At 45.8% G+C, this 23,748-nt stretch overlaps 2 protein-coding genes across 2 annotated transcripts; one reads left to right on the forward strand and one right to left on the reverse strand.

Annotated features, from left to right (window-relative positions):
* Window positions 1–3,246: 3,246 nt before the first annotated feature.
* On the reverse strand, window positions 3,247–4,055 carry LOC123163074 (late histone H2A.2.2). Its single transcript, XM_044580832.1, has 2 exons — window positions 3,768–4,055; window positions 3,247–3,671 (listed from the first exon to the last, which is right to left on the reverse strand). The coding sequence occupies exons 1-2, from the start codon at window positions 4,011–4,013 to the stop codon at window positions 3,450–3,452; spliced, it is 468 nt and encodes a 155-aa protein (XP_044436767.1). The 5' UTR covers window positions 4,014–4,055; the 3' UTR covers window positions 3,247–3,449.
* Window positions 4,056–19,802: 15,747 nt separating this feature from the next.
* LOC123162226 (vignain-like) lies at window positions 19,803–20,861 on the forward strand. The gene is made up of 3 exons (XM_044580008.1): window positions 19,803–20,135; window positions 20,173–20,182; window positions 20,233–20,861. The coding sequence occupies exons 1-3, from the start codon at window positions 19,803–19,805 to the stop codon at window positions 20,859–20,861; spliced, it is 972 nt and encodes a 323-aa protein (XP_044435943.1).
* The last annotated feature ends 2,887 nt before the right edge of the window (window positions 20,862–23,748 follow it).

Consider the following 23,748-nt stretch of genomic DNA (forward strand, 5'->3'; position numbering starts at 1 on the left):
TTGATAACTGCCAAAGATAAGCCGCCTCGCGAGCTGTCGGATTCACGCCAGCGGAAGCACGTGCATCCTCCTCCCATGTTGAGTTGACCATTGCAACCGGTGTGTTGTTCCAATGCATCACCGAAAACGTACCAGACCAGACGGATGCAAGGAAGAACACTCTTTTTTTTTACGTAGTTGTAAGGAGAAAATTTAAGTGGATAGGAGAGGATTGGAGTGATATTTTTGGTTTCTTCCCCTACTAGGGTTGGGAGGGGAGATTGCTATGGCGGGATCGGAAAAAATAATCCCCACGGGACTCCGCCGAATCATGTGTCCGAAGAAATCCAACTCTTGTGTTGGTAGAATTGCCCAAATTAAGCATACGCTTGGAAGTACCATTGGATTAAATTAGACAAAGAAAAACCCTCTAATTTACAGGCCCATTGGCACTCCGATTAGTTTCGGTTATAAGTTGTTACCCGCAAACGGTCCTCCATATTCAAACTATTCTTTTTCTGGATGACATAAGACGAGGGCATAAGCTGTTTCCGGACCAGCGCTAATGGCGACCCAAAATAAAAATTTAATGAATCATCTAATTTCATGTCTTATAAGTAGAAAAGATATAGCTGACCGACCAGGTTCAGGTGCACCTCTGTTTAGTTAGTTATATATCCAACAAGTACCAAAAAGGGTCAAACACCAGATGATAGCATTTGCGATGCTTTGCTGTGAGAATTAATGTACGCCAGAGAGTCAATACATTCACTCTGATCGACAAACCCTGATGAACCTGATCGCCCTTAAGAAAGAGTAACCAGCGATACTACAGTACAGACAACCAAACTATGAACCATTACATACAGATGATACAGGAGTACAAGATGCATCTCAGCTACACATACAGACAACAGAAACCATGAACCATTACATACATGCATACATACATACAGGACGCAACTCCGCAACACGACAGGGTCCCTCCGATCCTGTGTATGCAGCGTACTACTCCTTGGCGGCAGCGGTGGTCTCTCCGGCGGTGGCGGCGGCGCTGCTCTCCCAGGCGGTGGCCTTCTTGGGGGAGAGGGGGTTGGGGGCGGAGGCCTTGTTGTTGGACGAGTTGGACTCCATGTGGGCCGCCTTGTGGGCGGCGGTTCTCTTGGGGAGCAGCGCGGGGTTGATGTTGGGCACGACGCCGCCCTGGGCGATGGTGACGATGAGTCCACTATTTAACTTGAACAACAAAATACATATGGTGCGATGCTACAGTGTTTTGTTCCAACTCTTCATGATATATCATAGTTTATTCAGGAGTATAAAACTTGCTAGACTAAAGAGGTGTTAGTGTCCACTAAATTACTTCTGGCAAATATGATGGTATAAAAATGATTATCTCCCCTACACTGCTGCAAAATTCAGTTAAAAAGGAGTATACTGACCTACTGGGTTTATTTCTTGGGATCAATATTCTCATTAATTTCCTTTGGAATTGTAGTTGGTGCTAAGAAAATCCAATACATGCATATAAATGAATTAAATCTAATAATCAGAATGCTCCATTGACCTCTGGAAGAACTTCTTGCTGCTCAATTCAACAAAACAATCTAACATGCAAACATGGAATCTCAAATGTATATACGTCAGAAGCGAGCATAAAAGTGGGATAAAATCAACCAATCTTCTAAAGGAGGATTTTACTTAAGGAGGCTACATGCTACGAGCTGGAGTATGAAATATCAATGGTATAGAAACAATTTTTTTAGAGTATGCAAAATGTGTACCATTGATTTATAGAAGGCAGATATTAGTTACAAGAATTACAACTGATGGCCAACCCGCAACCGGATGGCACATCGAACTCACCACTCCAACTCACGTACTCTTCAATGGTACCTCAAAACTGAAGGTATAGAAACATCAAGCACAGGCTCCGTTAAAAAATGGAACCTCTTCAATGGTATTACATAAATGGATAAAAAAAATAGATTAACCTACATCAGAGAGATATAGAAAGTAACATTTGTAAATACAAAACTGAAATTTGCATGATGGGGAATGATATGATATATAGATGCTATGGATGTTTGTCAGAGGATAAAATATGGAGTAGGGAACATTAGCAAACATTGATATAACATACATATGTAGTGCCCAAGATTTGATATCTTATCAAGTGCCTCAAGTTCTCCATGTGGCATTGCATCTATTTTTTAGTTTCTCGCATTGCAACAACAAAACAGAAGAAACTTATGCAGCGGTCGGAAATATTTACACTTCGCTGCATATTTTGGGAGAGGAGATGGGCAGCTGAACATGGAAAGAAAAGAAAAGAGGAGTTGCTGTAGGTGGGTTGCTCCGCTGGACATGGGAAAGGGAAGGAGAGAAGGCTTCAGGGGATGGCGGAACTCACCTGCGACCCATTTGTCTTCTCCTTCGTCGTTGTTACTTGTTAGTGGCGGCAATGGATGGTGGGCAAGCTGCCGACGCGGCGTAACTTCGGACTGCAGGGAGGCAGCATTGGAGGAAGAGGAGGAGTGGGGTGGCGGTACGTGGTGGCGTCGGGAAGGGCAGAAGGCAGGCCGCGCTTGGAGTGTGCCGTCGACGGTGGCCGCAGCCAGGTCACCACACCCGGCCCGCGACGTCCAGGACTCCAGGTCGCGCTTAAGGAGGCGACGGCCTGCGCCGCCGCTGCGCTTCACTTCGATCTCGCTCTCTATCTTCCATGACCGGCGCAATGAACGGGCCGGTGGCAAGCACCCGTCTAGGTCCACCACAGCTGGCACCGCTTCTCTCCCTCTCTCTTCCATGGCCAGCGCGAGGAACGGGGCGGTGGCAACCCCTCATCTAGTTCCAGATCAAACGCAGGGTGGCTTTGGAACCTCTCCACGGGAAAGAAGGAAACCACAATGAAAAGAAATAGTGGGGCGGCGGCGCGGCGATAAGGTGGGGCGGGGCAATCGGTTGGCGATGTCGGCAGTGGGGGTCGAGCAGTTGACGCGGCCTTCAGAAGTGGGACGTGCAGGGTTTTTTTTTTGCGGAGAGAAGAGAGGACGCGGGGTGATTTGGTTAGCGATCGATTTCGTTAAAGAAGGCTTTAGGCCGTTAGATTGTGTAATTAATGGCTGAGATGGTGATTTGGATCTGCCCTCTCTCATGCTTTTTTAGTGGTAGTAGATAGATAGATGAAAGGCGAAACGATTGAGTTTCCCCGGATCAGCAGGAACCACGGATCAACCAAACTATTAACCATTAATTACATACAGATACAGGAGTACAGGATGAACAGAAACCATGAACTATTACATATGTATACTACCGAGAATGAGAAGGACACTACCGACAGACAAGAGAAAGCATGCATGAACCTTCAACCATTAGATACATGTAGTAGATACAGGACGCAACTCGGCAACACGTACTAGATGCATGCATGCAGCGTACTAGCTACTCCTCGGCGGCGGCCTTGTTTAACTTGTGGAGGACTTGAACTTGCCGGCCTTGTGGGCGGTCTTGTTGTTCTTGGGGAGCAGCACGGGGTTGATGTAGGGTACGACGCCGCCCTGGGCGATGCTGACGCCGGCGAGCAGCCTGCTGAAGTCGCTGTCGTTGCGGATGGCGAGAAGCAGGTGGCGAGGGGTGATGAGCTTCTTCTTGTTGGCCTTGGCGGCGTTGCCGGCCATCTCCAGGACCTGCAGGCATGCATGCGATGCGATGCGATTCAAGAGGCGACCCACCAGAAAGGAAAGGAAGTGGAACACGAGGAGAAGAAGGGAGATGGTTGTGACCTCGGCGACGAGGTACTCGAGGACGGCGGCGAGGAAGACGGGGGCCAGCGCCGCGACGCGAGGCGCATAGCGGCCCTGCCGGAGGTACCGGCCGACGCGGCTGATCGGGAACTTGATCCCGGCCTTGAGGGGCCACGACGTGCCTATGTTCCACAGCGCGCGTCGTATCCTCCTCTTTACTTCCTCTTCTTCTTCTTCTTGTTGTTTTCTCAGGTCGGCCGGCGACGGGGAACTGACTGCAGACATCGTCGTGTTATTTTGGCGCTGGATCGGAAGGAACTGCTTCGGTTGGTGGATTGGATTTGGATGGGCGTCGAGGGCGCGGGTTTCCTTTTTTTATATGTGGGGCGCGATCCGTGGGAGGGTCGAATCCTCCAATCACAACGCTCGTGCGTGCGTGCGTGCGTGTGTCCAGTTACCATGCATGCACACGATCTAGATCTCCGTTACGTGCATGCGCTACCTTCCTCTTCTCTTTCCTCTTCTTCTTTTCCTCGATCGTTTTTAGCTGAGGGAGACGGAATTCCAAATTTGGGGAACCGGCCGTGAGAATGATTTCGATTCATAGGCATGCGCGTGCGCGTTTCTTCGATCGGGACGTTTTTTTTTGGAAACAGTAATTAGACGCTTCGCTCCCAACTGTTCGCATCTGGAGACTACTCTCCTGCTTTCCTCTACATCGCCGGCCACGTTGGGTCCTCCTCCGTCTCCGTCTGCAGCTTCAGCGGCGCGAGCGGGCGGGGACCCTGGCTGTTTCTGTCCAGTAGGGACATAGGATCTCTACAGCAGTTGGTGAATAGTTTTTTGGTTTTTTTCGTCCCATCATTTTCGTTGGTTTTTTTTCATCCCACCATTTTCGTTGGTTTTTTTTCGTTCCATCACACCCTCCACGCTGGTTTTTTCTTGTTGTTTTTTCCCTCCGTATCGCTCGATCCAACTCCCTCTCCCTCGATCTCGTTTCTCCTATTCTCATGCCGCTCGGTCCTCTCCAGGGTTCACCGCCCTGCTCGCAGCTGCCCCTTCCTCTGCCCGCCTCGGCCGCCCGCGCCGCCCTGCTCGCTGCTGACACTTCCTTCGCCTGCCTCCGCATGCCTCCCCCCCACCACCACCCTCGGCCTTCCTCCTACGAGATCCCTGCCCGATCTGGATCTTGATGAGGCGCTGCCTCCCATCCGTCTTGTGCCAGCCATGGAAGAGGGGAGGGAAAGCAAAGAGGAGGAGGATGGCAGGACGAGGGTGTGTGAGTCAAGGAGTCCCTGCATCTACTCGCAACCCTAGGATAGCCGCTACCACTGCGACCTTTCTCCATGCCGTGAGCTCCAAGGAGTCCGGCGGCGCCATCACGTCGGCCTCTCTCCACGAGGTCATCGCACTCAACAGGCCCTCACTCCTCGGCTCCGCCTGCGAAGGTCGTCGACGCCATCACCGGGTGCCACTTTGAGGCTGGGGTTGAAGCTGCCGCCGAGGAGGCCAGATGTTGCAGGCACTGCTGACGTGCATGCGCTCCCCTGCGCGCGCTTGATGACCAATACATCTGCTTCATCGTGAACATGTGCTTCGTGTCAAACAGGTAGCCGCCAAGGGTGAGCTCGTGCAGCGGTTCAGGTATAGATGTGCATCCCATAAGGGCAGCTACAGTTTCTTTCATTAAGTTGTTTGTTGTTAGTGCAGAAAGACAAGTTATATTACTTCGACAAGACAAAGTGTAGAAAGACCATATAAAGTACTCTGGTGAGTGTAAGTTGAACTAGCACTCGAATTATAGCTTTGTCTTTTAGATGCGTGAGACATCTAGATTACTCTGTTGAGTGTACGGTGAACTAGCACTCGACAAGGAAAAGTGCAGAAACATTTAGATTATAGCTCTGTTTTTTAGATGAGTGTAAGGTGAACTAGCACTCGACAAGAAAAAGTGCAGAAAGACCATCTAGATTTTTTTAGATGCGTGAAACATGCACAATGATTTGCTCTGTTGAGTGTAAGTTGAACTGGCACTCGAATTATAGCTCATGCCGGTATGCTAATTTTCTGTTTCTCATATCAGCTCTCCTTTTTGTCCATTTTTATTCACTACTACCTCAAGGAAACTGTACTGGATAGCATCCTATCATATATAATTACCTGTACCGAGTGATTTAGCTTGATTTTATTGATAGTTTGACACTGTCAACAACGAACTTCTGCTGCGACATATTTGATGCAACCTATAAAATATTTTTTGTTTAATTTCAGCATATCATTTATATACTGAAGTCTCTTCTGGAAATGTTGTCTAAGTGCCTCATGTATGTTAGATATTTGTTCTATATTACTTGCCATTGAATATTTTTCTTTTATTTAGTTTATGTGCATTACTGATCAGCCAATCTTGAGAGAGAGATGGGTTGGCGTGAATGGGAAGAAAACTACATTGCATGGACAAGAAGTATGCCCTCAACTTTTTCATGGTACGCCTTATTTATTGTTCTTGTGGTTTTTCCAGCAATTTTACTGTTATCTTCGGCCGGCATGGTGCTTAGTAAACAAGCGTGATCTACTTATGAGAAATGGGTATACTTTTTCTTGAGTTCTCTTCGTAAGAGTTCTTTGATCCTTGTGAATACTTGACATGAACTATAGTGGATGCAGGGCATGAATGGAAGGACGTGCTTCTGCCGCCACCCCCGGTCCTCCACTCCTCCTCTCCCCTGCCTCCCCTTCTGCTAGCAGCAGCGGCCGGGGCCACGTGAAGCAGCAACGAAGGACGGAGGCGGCAGTGAGTGGACGGATGGAGGTCGCGGGTATGTCTCCTCGCTTTGTCCTCCTGAACATCATAGCTCTATTCGTGTCCAGGTCAATTGGAAATATAAGCCACGAATGTACCCACCCTCTTGTGATCCCTTCGTCCCTAAGCTTTGGACCAGTGAATTTTTTGTCGCTTGGTAAAACACGCAATTTCCATATGTTATAAACTGCCCTTGCAAGTGCAAGTGATACTGCAAATGTCATCTTGTTTTGCCATTTATTTGACTCATGTCCATCCATTTGTATAGTTCTTTAATGATTGACACTACTTGATAAGAAATGGGGAAATACTTTGAAGTCCAATATAGGGGGATATGGCAGTTTTGGAGGTGCAGACAGTGCATATCTGATTCTATGGTGCAATGGAGGTGACTAAATATCTGAATCTAGATTATTTTCATGTTTTTATTGCTTGCATGATACGAGCATGACTGATGTGAAGTTCGATATAGGTTGGCCGTAGAGCCGGAAGTACAATATTTCCACTGCTGGCATATATCTCCAGATATATTTGTTCTTGTGTGTGATTTTCTTTGCAAGCTGTTGACTTGGTTAAGGTACTTTTTCTGTATGACATACCTGAATCACCTCATGCACTCAGTTTTATGCATTGATTTCAAAGTTCGTTGAATGCAGAAACACACGAATTTCACACATAACTGGGTTAATGCATTTGCGCGTATATTAGATCAGAACAACCAATAGTGGTTGTGGAGCCGTCCTCTGTTGGCATTGCGACTGGTAACATGTTATACTCTGCTTACGTATTTTCATGCCTATTTTTATAATATTTTACTATATGTTCACATTCATTATGCTTTCGGCAGTTGCATCGGAAAATAATTCATTGTTTCTGCAAAATCTTAGAAATATCCTCAAAGTACTCCTTCTACTTTCAACTACAAGACCTGAATTTTTTCATTTCATGGATGTTGCCTCAGTTATTTAGAAAACTGAAATTGTGCATTCTGTATACCATGGCGTGTGGCCGTGTAAACTGGTCATGTGTTTTATTTTTCTCGTAGAAGAGATGTGCTGTAATAATTTTAGAACGACCATATGAGGTATGTGGATGTGAATAATGTACTGGTGCATGCCTCCTAAAATGGTCAACACTACAATCATGCACTAACATTTGTTTTTTCAGTCTTTCAGCAAAATTTGAGATGGCCAATTAATAGAGTGGTGGAGCATTTCGATTCCTTTCCTTGTTTAAGTTGGACAATCTGAAACCACACAATGGTGTCGTGGCGGTAATTCCAGAGGTTATTTAGTGAGCCCTACAAGGACTTTGTCTTTCTGTTGGGTAAGGGTAGAATGAAACACATGAAGATCAAGGAAACGACAACCGGTTACCGTTCAAAGGAAGCCCATCGGCATGAGTCAACTTATGTGCCCACACTCACTTGTGAAATACAATCGAACGAACATTGATTGCATATTGTGTATTAAAAAAATTCTCATTTCTTGACAACAACACATGTGAGTGCGAAGAGGGCAAGAAAAACATTGACGCTTGTCAACTCTGGCAATGGATTAAAAAATCCCCTATAAAGTCATTTTTGGGAGTATAACCATTAATTTGTGTGCTTCATAATGGTGGAGTAAATGAGCCAGGATTAAGTTTGAAAAGTTGTCTAACCCGTGCAAAGGTTAAGATTTTCCTTTAGTGCTTAAGCTTCTATGATATATTGTAGCCATTGAATGTTAACACTGAGCAAAATTAAGGTTTAAGAGAGAGAGAGGTGGGTGGGTGGGAAGGAGGGAGGGAGTGAGGGAGGGAGGGAGAGAGAGAAAGATCTATTGATAAAAAAAGTTGGACGGCAGATGCGCACGAGAAAACTATAGGTATACTTTAACTTGATTAAATCTTTATACTAATTATATATATTGCTCGCGTAGGATGCTTATGAGCTCAGAAATAAAATTTTATTATATTTGGTGAAGCACCGTGCAAATGAAGTTAAAAGACAACGTTTCTGACCTTGTATGAGAACATTTTAAGCACATCAAGCAGATCTTAGCTTGTAACATATAATTAACCGGATAATTACTCTCTGTTTATATACCATCGAATTACATCGCAGGTGACGTGGATTTCAATCATTGCAGGCTATTTTTTTTCTATACATGTGAAATATGATATACATGATATGCGTAATCAAGAAAAAACTCTATCATGTATTCATAGATGTAATAAAATAAATTAATTAAAAGCCCGTGGCAACGCACGGGCCTTCTACTAGTAGGCATAGTCTGTTTGATGCATCAATAGTGTGGACGGCATCGTGTCGAAATAATTTGCTTATGCTCTTCCTCCATCTCGGTGACGCTCTAATTGGTGGCGCTGGGGAGCAGGTGGCTCGGTCTTCTTGCCGGTCTTCAGATTTGGTAAGATTTGTGTCTGATGGTCGGCGCTTCACACTCTCTCGAGTGGTGTTGGTGCCAACTGTTGCGGTCGTGTTTGGTGTTTTGCAATGGGGTACGTGGATGGCGGAATGCAGCGGCGTTCCTCTTCTTCGACCTAGTCGAATGAAGTTGACGATGCTGGGATCTAGCGGACACGGGGAAGAACCCCGGCTGACGTGCCACAAAGTCTCGGTCTCGTCGCTTGCGGCGGTCCGGTTCATCGGCTCGAAAAGCATCATTGTATGCAAAGGTGCTCCTCTAGATCTTGGTATGAATGTGGTTCCCCTCTTTCTTCGACGTTGCCTCAGCGGCGGAGGAGGACGATGGTGGGCGACGTTTGGACATGGCACAAGATTCTGCCGAAGTAAAATTCTAGTTTTACTTCTTGTGAAGTCTTTGATGCAATATTGCAAGACATCTATGTATCTCTTCCGTAATGACCACATATGTACTCCTTGTAATACGTTTGTCTAATGAAATATATGTGGTTATTTCTCAAAAAAATAACGTTTTTTTCCTTCCTTCTTTCGAGGTAACGTGTGTGCGTTAGCTGAGGCATGCACGCACGCATATATGCATGCGTTGACATGATGCACTCGATCATATCAGCTTCTCCTCCTTGTTCGACTAGTACAAACCACGTGTTTGTGTTTGGCCGCTCTATATTCTTCTTCTTCTTCTTCTTCTTCTTGTTTGTTCTGCCGCTGTTCAAACCTTTCTTCTTCTTTTCGGTCAAATCGGCCTATCATACGGAGTGGTGGCATCAACAGGGTCATAAATTAATGAGGGATAGTTCATCATCTACACATAGTCCTGTGTGGAAAATTTTGTGGGGTCTTCAGGTTCCAGCAAAAGTTAAAATACATTGTTGGAGAACACCCCATGGGACTTTACCGACTATTACTGTTCTATCTAACCGACACAGCCCAGTGCCTCATACTTGTCCGATCTGCAAAATTGATTGTGAGGATATTAAACATGCTTGTTTTGGATGTCCGCGGGTTAGAGAGGTGTGGGCAAACCTGGGCATGCTGGAGGATATTATCAAGGCATCTCCAGCGGACAGATCAGGGTCAATCGAATTATAGGAACTTCTTCAAGGGCTGACGCGAAAGATCCCTATCCTGCCTCAACCGGGATCTCGTGAGCCGTTGGCCTCTACTCTTTGGTACACATGGTGGCAGAGGAGGTAGGTTAAGCACGGGGAGGCGATTCAGTCTCCTGCTCAGACAACTTTGTTAGTCGCTGCTTTCACTTCAAATCACAAGGTTGGTCGAAACCTCCTGAGGGCTATGTCAAAATGAACATCGATGCTGCTTTCTGTCTCCGGGAGAAGGGGGCTACTGGAGTTGTGGTCAGAGATGACCATGGACACTTTGTGGCGGCAAGTAACAGCAGAATTGAACATGTAAGCTCGGCAGCTACTGCTGAAGTTAGAGCGTTGAAAGACAGGCTCATCCTGGTAGGTCAAGTTGGATGCGAAAAGATAATTATCAACTCGGACTGTCTGGAAGTAGTCCAAACTATGCATGATGGAGCTTTTTCAGCGACAAAAGTTTCGGCAATATATGAAGAGTGTGTGTTCTTAGCTATGAATTTCTCTCATGTAGTCATAGAACATTGTTCCAGAGAAAGAGGAATATTGTAGCTCATCTGTTAGCTGCCCATGTAGAGGCATCCCATACTTTTGTCTGGAAGGGGGATCCTCCGTGTTTTATTGTATCTAGCCTAGTGGGTGATGTAACTATGTTCGAAATTTAATAAAGCCGCCTTGATGGCTTTTCCCCAACACCAAAAAAATGTTTCTTCTTTTCGAGTTTTTGTACCACGTACACTTAGCTATCTATCTTCTTCTTCTTGTATGTGTTTCTTCTTTTATTATTCTTTTTTATTTGACTTACTCCCCTCCTCCGTAACTAAATAAACAAAGAAAGAAATATAAGAGCGTTTAAACGCCCACTACTTCTCATGTGCGCCCCACGACACGCATTGCCGTCGTCATGCCCCAGTCGAGGGGGGCACATCAAATGCTCCCCGCCGTTCAACGGTCACCAAGCAGCCATAATTAACGAAACAAACGACAGACAAATTTTACCCCAGGCGCACAACGGGCCAGTTCATTACACCCAAGACTTGCAGCGCAGAACACCTAGCTACATGCGCGCGGGTGGCACAACAACAATCAACCTTCTTCTTTCACCTCTCCCATGCCCCGTTGGCAATCGGCGCCGCCTTCACCTGTAAGCCACATCAGCGGTGATGCCGGCCCGGTCCGGCAAGCTAGACCAAATCAAACCAATTAATGGGCTACTAAAAAAAGATGCAAAATATCATTGGGGCATGACTCTCTTGGCAACAACACATCAATATCTTCCTCGTATGCAGCTCCTCGGCGCCCCACGCCAACGAAGAAGTCACCGCCCACACTCTAAATGCAATGCTGGGGGTTGAAGCCGCAGCCGCGCCGCGTGCGCGTCGTGCGTGCGTTCGAACGTGTATGCATGCGCTGACGTCATGCACTCAACTAAGCTAGTACCTAGCTAAACCGAATTACGCACGCCAACTAGCTAGTTTATTATTTCTTTCTTCTTCTTCTTCTTCTTTTTTGATTTTTGGTACGTTACGTGAACGAGCTATCCATCCTCTCCCACGGCCGGCCAAAAAAATAGTGCAGTTGCGCTGTTCGCGGGCAAGGGTATATATAGGCCTCTCTTTAGTCCCGGGTTGTGACTAAAACCGGGTCTAAAGGTCAACATCTGGTCCCGGTTCCAGCCACCAACCGGGACTAAAGGTGCTGGGCCAGGAGCGAGGCCCATTGGTCCCGGATCGTGTCTGGAACCGGGAACAAAGGGGTCAGACGAACCGGGACCAATGGCCACCGAGGCCTGGCCGGCGCCCTGGCCTCACGAACCGGGATTGATGCACCCTTTGGTCCCAGTTCATGAGTAAACCGGGATTAATGCCCTTACCCAGGCCTCAACCACAACCATGTTTTCTACTAGCTAGTGATTGTATGTATATTATCATGCTACTTACACACAAGATATCGGGTGATGTTTTTCAACAGAGAGATTCCTATTAAAAAATTACTGTGGTGTTTATATGTGAATTATCAGCTTTATTATGTGTATATTACCATGCTCCGTGCACACAAGTTACCTGGTATGTTTTTCAACATTTTTTCCATTCAAAGTTAACGATGTTCGTAGGTGAGTTATCAATTTAGCCTATATTACCATCATATTTACATAGAAGCTATATATCAGGGTATATATTTTCCATCAATTTTCAAGCCATGGTGAAAAGTTACCATAGTATTTACAGTGGTGCGTTTTCATAACTTTTCCCTGGCTCAAAATTACAATTGTATTTTGTGTGTGTAAAATTACCGCATAAAAATCCCCGGTATGAGTGCAAAAGTAGCTCTTTAAAAAATCTCCACTTATAGTCGTGAAGGAGAAGGGCATGGTTTGGTGGGAAAGTAGAAAAAAATTGGGTTGTTACGCTAGTACGAAAACAGTGTAGCTCATATCTAATCTAAACATGGAGGTGCTCATGGTTATCTAGTTTCTTCTTCTAAAGAAGGAGTCTGCGGTTGTGATGGTGCGTTTGTAGGTTATCGTTTGCCTCCACCCTCAATTGATTTTTTTCTCCCCTAACCACTTAAATATCCCCCTCGCCACCGACTTGTATTCCCCACGGGTCGAACCGTGGACAGAAAACCAGAAAAAACAGAAAACAAAAACTACGTACTTCCTCCCTCCCGGATCCCACAATCCCTAGGCTCCCTCATCTACCCTTCTCTCCCCACAGCCGCCGCCACACCCCAGTCCCCGGCCGCTCCCTCCAGCCATCCTCCCCTATCGCTGCTCCCTAGCCGAGTGTCGCTAGATCCATCTCACCAATTCCTGTTGTTGGGGAACGTAGTAATTTCAAAAAAATTCCTACGCACACTCAAGGTCATGGTGATGCATAGCAACGAGAGGGCAGAGTGTGTCCACGTACCCTCGTAGACCGAAAGCGGAAGCGTTATGACAACGAGGTTGATGTAGTTGTACGTCTTCACGATCCGACCGATCCAAGTACCGAACGGATGACACCTCCGAGTTCAGCACACGTTCAGCTCGATGACGTCCCACGAACTCCGATCCAGCAGAGCTTTGCGGGAGAGTTCCGTCAGCACGACGGCGTGATGACGTTGTTGATGATGCTACCAATGCAGGGCTTCGCCTAAGCACCGCTACGATATTACCGAGGTGGAATATGGTGGAGGGGGGCATCGCACACGGCTGGGAGAGATCAACAGATCAACTTGTGTGTCCTAGGGTGCCCCCTGCCCGCGTATATAAAGGAGCAAGGGGGGAGGCCGGCCGGCCCTTGGGGCGCGCCAAGGAGGGGGGAGTCCTCCTCCTAGTAGAAGTAGGACTCCCCTTTCCTAGTCCAACTAGGAAGAGAGAAGGGGGAAGGAAAGAGAGGGAGAGGGAGAGGGAAAGAGGGGCCGCGCCCTCCTCCCCTAGTCCAATTCGGACTCCTCATGGGAGGGGAAGCACCACCTCCTGGGCTGCTGCCCTCTCTCTCCCCTTAGGCCCACTAAGGCCCAATACTTCCCCGGGGGGTTCCGGTAACCCCTCCGGCACTCCGGTTTTCTTTGAAACCACCCGGAACACTTGCGGTGTCCGAATATAGCCGTCCAATATATTGATCTTTATGTCTCGACCATTTCGAGACTCCTCGTCATGTTCGTGATCATATCCGGGACTCCGAACTACCTTCGGTACATCAAAACACATGAACTCATAATACCGATCGTCACCGAACTTTAAGCATGCGGACCCTACGGGTTCGAGAACTATGTAGACATGACCGAGACACGTCTCCGGTCTATAACGAATAGCGGAACCTGGATGCTCATATTGGTTCCTACATATTCTACGAAGATCTTTATCGGTCAAACCGCATAACAACATACGTTGTTTGCTTTGTCATCGGTATGTTACTTGCCCAAGATTCGATCGTCGGTATCTTAATACCTAGCTCAATCTCGTTACCGGCAAGTCTCTTTACTCATTCCGTAATGCATTATCCCGCAACTAACTCATTAGTCACATTGCTTGCAAGGCTTATAGTGATGTGCATTACCGAGAGGGCCTAGAGATACCTCTCCGACAGTCGGAGTGACAAATCCTAATCTCGATCTATGCCAACCCAACAAGTACCATCAGAGACATCTGTAGAGCACCTTTATAATCACCTAGTTACGTTGTGATGTTTGGTAGCACAGAAAGTGTTCCTCCGGTAATCGGGAGTTGCATAATCTCATAGTCATAAGAACATGTATAAGTCATGAAGAAAGCAATAGCAGCAAACTAAAACGATCAAGTGCTAAGCTAACAGAATGGGTCAAGTTAATCACATCATTCTCCTAATGATGTGATCCCGTTAATCAAATGACAACTCATGTCTATGGTTACCAAACTCAACCATCTTTGATCAACGAGCTAGTCAAGTAGAGGCATACTAGTGACACTATGTTTGTCTATGTATTCACACATGTATTATGTTTTCGGTTAATACAATTCTAGCATGAATAATACATTTATCATGATATGAGGAAATAAATAATAACTTTATTATTTCCTCTAGGGCATATTTCCTTCACCTGCCGTCGCCATCATCCTCTGCTCGATCACGCCAGCTTTCACGATTTGGATGTCTCTCCTAGGAGGAGTCGGCATTTCGTACTCATCGCAGGTGGCGGCGGCTCTTAGCAAGGGGGCATTCGGAAGAGCAGGTGGCGCGTACAAGGTCGCATGGAGGTCCAGTGACCCGAACTTCGCGTCCACCTGTCAGATAGGGTATCGATTTTCGATCCAGGCGATCAATCGAGTCCTTTGCTGAGGTATAGTGGGTGCGTGCGTTCGTCTTTTGGTTGTTCCTTGGAGATTATTTTTTAATCTGTCAATTATGACTTGTTAGTAGGATGCTGTTTGCAGAATTTAGGTTATATTTTTTGTTGTGATCCATTGGGAGGCATACAGGTGCTTAGATTTTGATATTTTCAGGTGCATACAGGTGCTTATATTCGAGATGACAACCAAGGCTACTTAAGCATTAACATTTGTATAGACAGTATGCGTTAAAACAATTAGTGCCAGCAATAATTGCAACCTTTTATTTCTAGAGTCACAAATAAGCTTTATTTGAAATGTTCATATATTTATCTCAATTGTAGTCACAAAATAACCTGATTATTTTTGTCTTCTATATTATCTGTTTTTCAGCCAGCATGTTCTAACACTGAATTTCTTAGATAATTTGGTGATGGATCAGATTCAGAGATGGTGGAGATCCAAACCTTAGTGGCTATATTATTGTAGCAGCAATGCTACGAGTAGATGGCATGCACTTGACTATTTTTCTTTTTCGTGCACCCGGAAGCGTGTCCTGCCTCTGCCTCGACTCAGGCGCATCCCTCGCTGACAACTCCTGGTAATCGACACCCCCACATGATGCTTTCTTTTTCCCCATAAAGTAATATGTTCCTCCACCGCCCTTATATTTCCCTTGATCTATTAGCTTGTCGATTCAGTTCTCTATTTTCAGCATATGTTTCTTGTTCAACATGTCATTTAGGTTTTGATTTTTCTTTGAAGACTTATTATAGCACCTCTAGATTTTGATCATACATGAAAATTTGTCAGGTTGCAGAAATTCTTGATTTTATGGTACAACCAAATAGCTGTGCCGAGTTGAATTCTGCTTATGCAACATCTTTGTGTTTGCAGAAAAATAATGGTGTTGATAAAAAATCAGTTATTAATTCTTGATATGTTTGTGGATTCCATATTGTGGATGTGAATTATACTACATTCTCACGAAAACCTTTTATTCCTGCTCTTTGATTATAATACTGCGATCACGCCGATGAGGGATTGTTCTGTGGTGGTCATCTGGCCCTGGTTTGTGCTATGATTTCTTGTACTATTGAGCTATGAATAGGCAGGATTAACTCTGGTCTAGCTTGGTAATTGCTTGTTATTACACCATGGTTTGGGCTGTTACTATCAGAATGTGCCATTGGTTGAACCTAGGGCATGGTTTCAAACTATATGGTGGTAGGTTCTGTTTGTTTTGAATTTTGATGATAATAGGAGGGCACTTGCTTGGCCTGATTAGTTGTCTTGTGGCATGCATCTGATGATAAGTAGGCTCTACTTAGGGCTGGCTCTTTGTTTTCTATATAATTGATAATGAACAAATCTATTTGGTCCTGCTCTAGGATGGTTTAATTTAATTAGTGTTTCTCAACACATCTGCCATTCTGTTGCTCTAAACTTGTCTCTTTAGCAGTCTTACTTGACTCTCTATACTTATCAGGTCATGTTTTAAAGTGATTTCTAGCTACTGTTTATCTACACTTATTGTCCATTTCATAGGGTGTCGAACGTACATGATAGTCACTTAACTTCTGTTGACTTCCGCATATATTTCTCCAGCATGTATAAGTATATAGCCCACACCATGTGGGGCGAGGAGATTGGCCCCTTCCATTGTGTGGTGAAATCTGATTTGGCTTCTCCCCAACTGACTCATTCATGCAGGTAATTTGCTCTGATCGTTCTGCTGTAGCTTCTCTGCTAATACCGTGCTGAACATTGGGAAAGGTTCATATGACAAATTCAATGCTTCCTTGTGTTAGAGTATGTAACTGGCCTAATGGGCCTGGGCTGGCGGTATAGCCCGTTAGTCTTAGGGTTAATTAGAGATAAGTGTCGCTTGCTTAGGGGTCAAGTAAACCTCTCTATATAAAGAGAGGAGATGTATCAATCTAATCAAGTAAGAATTAAGAAGGAAATCCCTTCCCTCTTGCCCGGCCGTGGGCAAAAAGGCCCCCGGCCGGCCCTCTCACGCCCTCCTTCTAGCAGCGCCATAACACCTTGCAAGATAATATATTGTGATGCCATATTTTGTCCACTTTTCTTGCACAAGTTGTTACATCAAGCAACGGCGAATACTTTTATTGATTAGCCTCTCTGATCTATGTCCTAAAATACCGGCTATGTGTTACTTTTCTCATGATTTATGTTTAGAAAATATATTCTACCTATGACAGTAGTTATAGCATCCATGGTGTTGTAGAGTCATTTTATCAGTATCACATATCTATTCAATTACTGAAGTTGAGGAGCAGGCGAGCAGGTGACACATGATCCCACTTCGCTAATCGCAGCCAATAAGTTTTTAACAAGGTGCTTGGGTAATTATGCTCCTTCCATTGAAACTAGGCCTGGCAGAACTGTGTTCAGAAATAGTCACATTCCACACAGTACCAGTGTTTCTGCAGTTCTGAATGTGAACATTGTTGTCATGAGCACGATTGGTTGACCCGGGGGGTCGTCTTTATGGACTCATGAGGGCTGCCGCGCTGTCTGCTAAAAATCAAATGGCCTGAGGCGGGCAGCTGCAGTGGCCACTAAAAAAGCTGGTCCCGCTTTGGAGTTTGGTAGGCAGCCGCATCGCGCGCATCGTGAACTACTCTAGATTACAAGTATATTCTTATGTACATCTTCATTTGATTAAAAAAAAATTGTCTGTACATTTTCGGGTGAAGTTTTTTATTTTGATTTTAAAGCCGGTGTAGGGTCTGGTTGTGCATTTTTCACAATGCGGTTTGGCCACATCTATGTCTTGAAAGTGTTTTTTCCCTTATAGTACCTTCATGAGATTTTGACTTCTTACCCTAACTGAATTATGACATTGCAGATTCTGGGTGCAAAGCCCCAATAATACTTCCATCCGCAGCAACAAACTCTGGTAGAGTTAACTCGGGTCAGCATATGGCATGAAGCTTTGGAGTTTGCACAAAAGGTACTTGCACTAAGAGGTAATTTCCAGTTAAAATATCTCCTCTATTTTGGTTTAAGAGCATGTCATGATGTTACTTTTGATTTGTATATAACTTGTGTTTTCTTTAAACATTTGTTAGTCAAAAAGTAGTTTATAAGACTCGTAGAAAAAATGAGTGTATTTGGACCCAGATGGAAACATAGGCAGATTTGGAGCAGGGTGACATAGGAGCAGACTGGTGTAGCAATGATCAAAAGAGTTTAAGTGGAAGGGCTTGTGGAAAAAGAGATGGAATGACAGTGATGCAACCTTGTCGTGTGATTGTTGTATGTATATTTGAGGTCCATAGAAAAAGAAGTATTAGTGAGGTAAAGTGATGGAGACACATCTTAGGTGGAGATGGAAGGAGACCCCGGAGACAAATAGAGCATTATTCGTAGTCAGTTTGGGAATGAACATGTGGTGGAAAGAATGTTTCCATGTCAATGTGCCCCTTTTTTTTATTTGTAATAAGGTGAGGTGCATTATATCTCATCATTTGTTGATGGTGTTCCATGTTTCATATGTAGTAGTGCGAGACAAAAAAGCACCGACATAGAAGCTACATGCAGAGTTAAGGGGTAATAGATTGAGAGGATGATTGATGTATGGACAAAGAAGGCGATGGATGACAAGTTCAACGGGGAAGAGATGCTAGAGGGGTGCATGCTGTTTGTTGGAACAGAGAGGAAGATACTTGCGTTTGTGTTGTGGTTGAATATTTGTGTGCAATGTATTTGTCCGTGTGAGTAAAATGAGTATTGTTTACAAATTCATTTGTTGGCTCGTGGCAACGCACGGGCATTCTACTAGTGAAATATTAAGAGATCACATCCTTCAAGGTCACGTCCTTCCCTCTAAAAAAAAGAGATCACATCCTTCAAGGTCAAAGGTTCGACTCCTACTGGCTCCTCTTTTCGGCGAAATTAGCCACGATTACGATTGAATGCAGCAAAATCAGTGCCGCCAGATTATAATCAATCACCATTTAATGCTACGACAATACTCCCTCCTTTCCGGTTTATAGGGCTTATCTCAAAATTTTAGTTTTTACATTTTATAAGGCTCAATTTGGTTGTTTCCCATTACATGTTCAGATTTCAAGATGAATTAAGTCATTGCATGCAAGTATTAAGAGAAAATTGACCAATGCATGTACTTTATGCATGCATGCATTGCAATTAATACATTGGTAAACATAATGTTTTGAGGAAAACAAGAGCATTAATTGGGTGCTTTTGTAAACTACAAAAAGTATTCCACCACTCACCATCTACCTTGGTTGGTGAGATTTTTGAATTAAGCCCTATAAACCAGAAAGGAGGGAGTAGAGCCGCGAAATCCGATTGCGATATCTTTTTTGGGGGAAATTAGCCACTCTTACGATTTAATGCAGCAAAATCAGTGCCGTCAGATTGTAATCAATCATCATTTAATGCTACGAAATAGAGCCACGAGATCAGATTTTGATATAATGGAGGAAAATTAGTGGCGATTTAATACCAGCGAAATTAGTACCGTGAGATCGGGATCAGACGAAGATCGGATCGTTCGGATTTGTAAAATCCATACGTTCAGATTTTAGCTTTTCCGTTAAATCATATAGTTTTGCAACACAAATGTGAACATTTGGTCAACAACAAAAATTAACCTTGATGTACACAGGGTTGCTGTTGTACTATCTCAGTTACTGAGCAAGGCAAACTCAAACGCACCTAGAATTTTCCATCAGCAGCTATAAGGAGAAACGTGTGACAAGATAAGAGTCTTCTGTTTTTGAGGAGTAAATTTCGTCTGATATTTTCAAAGCACAAACGTTGTGCATAAGTTGCCTGCCGAGCCCTCCCAGTCTTATATAAGAACCCCATGGCCGATGAGGAGAGGAAGTGAGGTGCGGCCAGAAGAAACTTCGCTCAGAGTTGTTCGCTCCTGTTTGTGGTTCTACACCAAGTAACCATGGCGACCACTGTGGCGAGACTCCTGCTCGCGGTGACCATGGTTTTTCTCCTCGCCGCGCCCGCGGCGAGTGGTGGCACCATCACCATGTCGTTCGCCTCGGAGGAGGTCACGTCGGAGGAGGCCCTCCTCTCTTTGTACGAGCGGTGGGCGCAACACTTCGGAAAGGCTCTCCCAAGCGGAGGAGCACTTGGCAGCACCCGCTTCGCCGTCTTCGCGGAGAGTGTCCGGCTCGCGCACCAGCGTGGCCCGGGAAAACTCAAGCTCAACGAGTTCGCTGACACCGCCCTCAATAACGACCACAACATCCGCTGCTACATTCCGATGGCGCAAGCCGTCGTCCCAGAGGGCCAGCGGAGAAAATACCCAGATCCACCGTTGTCCGCGGACTGGCGCTCCGCGGGCGCCGTGACGCCGGTGATGGATCAAGGGACGCACTGTGGAAGCTGCTGGGCTTTTGCAACCGCATCGGCCATCGAAGGCCTTTACAAGATCGAGCACGGGGACCTGATCTCGCTATCGCCCCAACAGCTCGTAGACTGCGACGGCAGCAACAGGCACTGTGGAGGTGGCACCCCGGCCGAGGCATTCCAAACCATTTCACTTGGTGATGGCATCTCGCGATGGGCGGACTATCCGTACAAAGGTGTTAAGGGCTGGTGCTACCCGGCCCGCAAAGGCGTGGGCATCAGGGGCTGGGAGCGTGTGGAGCCGCGGGACGAGACGGCGCTCATGTGGGCGGTGTTCAAGCGCCCCGTCACGGTAGGGGTCGACGCCAACAGCACGGCCTTTATGCAATACCGCGGTGGCCTCTTCGACGGGCCCTGCAATACCACTCTCGGCCACGCCATGACCCTGGTTGGGTATGGAACTACCGGACACAGCGACCCTTACGGCGAGCCGGAGGGAGTCGACTATTGGCTCCTCAAAAATACCTGGTCCACGGCGTGGGGCGAAGCCGGCTATATGCGGCTCCGGCGCGGTGCCGAGGCCAAAGGTGGGGTGTGCGGGGTAATGCTCGAGGCCACCTATCCGATCCATTCCTATGCGCTATTTTAATTATAGAGGAAAGAACGTGCCTATATATGAGCTTTAACTAAATAACTACTCCCTCGGTCTCATAATGTAAGAGCGTTTTTGGGTACGAAGGGAGTAGTATAGTTAGTGATGAAATGGAATAAATTAAAGCGAGCCACTCGTTGGTTGTACGCAGGGGCAGAATATAAGATGGTAGCCAGAGATTCCAGTGGGGAGACCGATCTCGTTGGCGCGAACGGTAGCATGAGCGACGTCGGATTCCATGAGATCATGCGCTCCTCTATCCTTGTTTCTTTCCTGCATTGTTCTCTTCTCCACCCCTCGTTATCATCCATAAGCCACCGCTTCTTTATTCTACGTCTTTCACTACGCGCTGCTCCCTGTCATTGCAAGCGCTCCATTCCTCGATCTCCACCATGACTCACCTTCTCTTCCTTCACCAGCGTGAGCCGTGAGGCACAGGGGTGCGGCACTGCTACTGTAAACGTACCACCGATGCTTGCTGCTAGGGCGAGCGACCACATGGGAAGAAAACGGCAACACATACCAACGCCTCCTTCTGCCTCTCCCTTCCGACCCACGACATGACGTATTGGCACGGGCGAGGTGACGATGCCCACGACGGTTTTTGCACACAGGTGCTATGACGGCAGCAGATCGTTTGCGATGACCTGAGGAGCTCAGACGTGGGGCGCGGCAAGCTTTGAGCGGCACCAGCCGATGCTTCAATCGACGACGAAATGTTCTCTGAGCATGTGACGGCATAGCATGGGGGGCGTTGTCAGAGGGGATGCACAAGATGACTCTTCAAGTGGAGACACGAGAGGGTTGGATGGTGTCTATGGCGGGGGTAGGAGGCACGCGCGAGGTACCGGTTTGCAGCTCTAACGGCGAGCATGTGCTACTCGGTAGGTGGAAGTGGTTTGCAGCTCTAACGCACAGGGTTGAACGGCCTGCGTAGTGCCAATCCAACGGCACAAAGCGTGGGGATCTGGCCTTCTAGGCGGTAGAAAAAGTGTTTGTCGAGCACCCGACAACTAGAACTTGGGAACCTGTCCTTTGCCCGGAGGGTGTGGGCCAAGTACCCTAAGCCGAGAGCTAAATTCAGCACACGTTTTGCCAAGTTTCAACTGGTTTTGCCGAGTTTTTTGTGCACTTTGAAAATACAATAATTGCAATAGTCACCAAAGGCACAACCTCGGTGATGTGGCTTGTCGGTGAGTGCGCCGCGGTGCTGCTAATATGTCCTCTGGACCGGTGATTCAAGGAAACGATGAAACAAGAAGAGCTAAGCGCTTTAAGATTTGGGAACGTCACATGATGGGGAAAGAGAATGATTTACCCTTTTAACTTAATGAAAAAGGTCTATTTTAATATTCACTACTAATTTGTGTCAAATTGTGTAAAACATTTCAATCTCGATATACGCCAGGTGAGGCCAACATGGATGCACACATGTAAAATAGATGGTTACATAGAAAATTAGACTACATGTATAAATAAGAGAAAAGGAAGTTTATGCCAAGGCCAATTCATTATGTAAAATATAAAACGCGTACAAACAATCCATTATTGACACGTGCGTATTGAACCTAACATGGGAGATTACATAGAATATGAAGTGCATACAACAAATCCATCATTGACACGTGCATATTGACTCCAACATGGGTGCACACATGTAAAAAACATGGTTACATAGAAATTAGACTGCGTGTATAAATAAGAAGAGAAGGGAAACTTATGCAAAGGCGTATTCAGAAGACCACAATTTTTTCATAATTTTTGTGAAACCGAAAAAATATGAATTTTGAATTTTTCAAAAAGTCCGGCGTCCATGAAGGCCGAGCTCCAATTTTTTTCATATCAAAGTTTGGATTAGGATATAAAAAAATCCAAGCCTACCCAAATAACCGGCAGTTATTCTGGTAAGAGACAGAATTAAAATGATGTTTTTTGCTATAAATGCAAGGCTTCTAGGTGGAAAGATAAAATGCACGAAACCAAGCTAACTAAAGAGGAAAGAAAGAGAGCTACGCAAATGAAAGTTCTGAGATACTTTCCAATCAAAGAGTGGCTCAAAAGGATATTCATGTGAAAAGAAATAACAACTCTAGCTCAATGGCATGATAAATAATCCAAATTCGAGACATATTTTCTCCAATTTTTCATATGTTCACCATAAAAAATAATTGGTTTCTCTGTCTCCCACTGCGTTGCCGTCAGTTCGCCTCGTCTCCTTTGGCCTTAGGGCCATGGGGGTGCGGTGGATCCCGACCCTTGCCGACTGGAGGGCTCCATTTTTAGACGGATCTTTGAGCTTTCTTAGGTTTGTGTCCTGCTCAGGAAGCGAGATGGCGGCGGTTCCCTGAAGATGGAATAAGGTCCTCCCCGTCTAGCCCCCGTCCCGGTGGTGCATCTAGCATCGCTGATGGGCGTGTGGAGGTGTGTATCTAGCAGATCAATGTTTGATGGATCTGCTCGGATTTGGTTGTCGTTCGTCTGTTTTCAGGTTGGATCCTTCTGATCTACGCTACACTTCATCAGTGGTGTTTGCTGTTCCGATGCGCTGGTCCTATGGGGCCTTAGCACGGCAACTTCTCGATTGTCTACTACAACAAGTTTTGTCCGTCTCCGACGAGGGAGGGGCGATGACAGCGGCTCGCCTACGACTCGCCTCAGTGCTTGTAGTCGTCGCTAGGTCGTCTACTAATCTGGAGGTAATTTTTATTATTTATGGTATTCGTTGTATTGCCATGATTGAAGATGAATAGATCAGAAGTTTTCTCACAAAAAAAAAGACTTTCTACGGAAGGTGGTACTAAATCTAGAAAGGTAAAAAAGTTTGTCTAGAATTCCGTATGTGGTGCGCACTTAGTCATGTCTTTCGGGTCATGAGTTCGGTACT

The sequence above is a fragment of the Triticum aestivum genome, chromosome 7B, assembly GCF_018294505.1.
Source record: "Triticum aestivum cultivar Chinese Spring chromosome 7B, IWGSC CS RefSeq v2.1, whole genome shotgun sequence".
NCBI lineage: Eukaryota > Viridiplantae > Streptophyta > Magnoliopsida > Poales > Poaceae > Triticum > Triticum aestivum.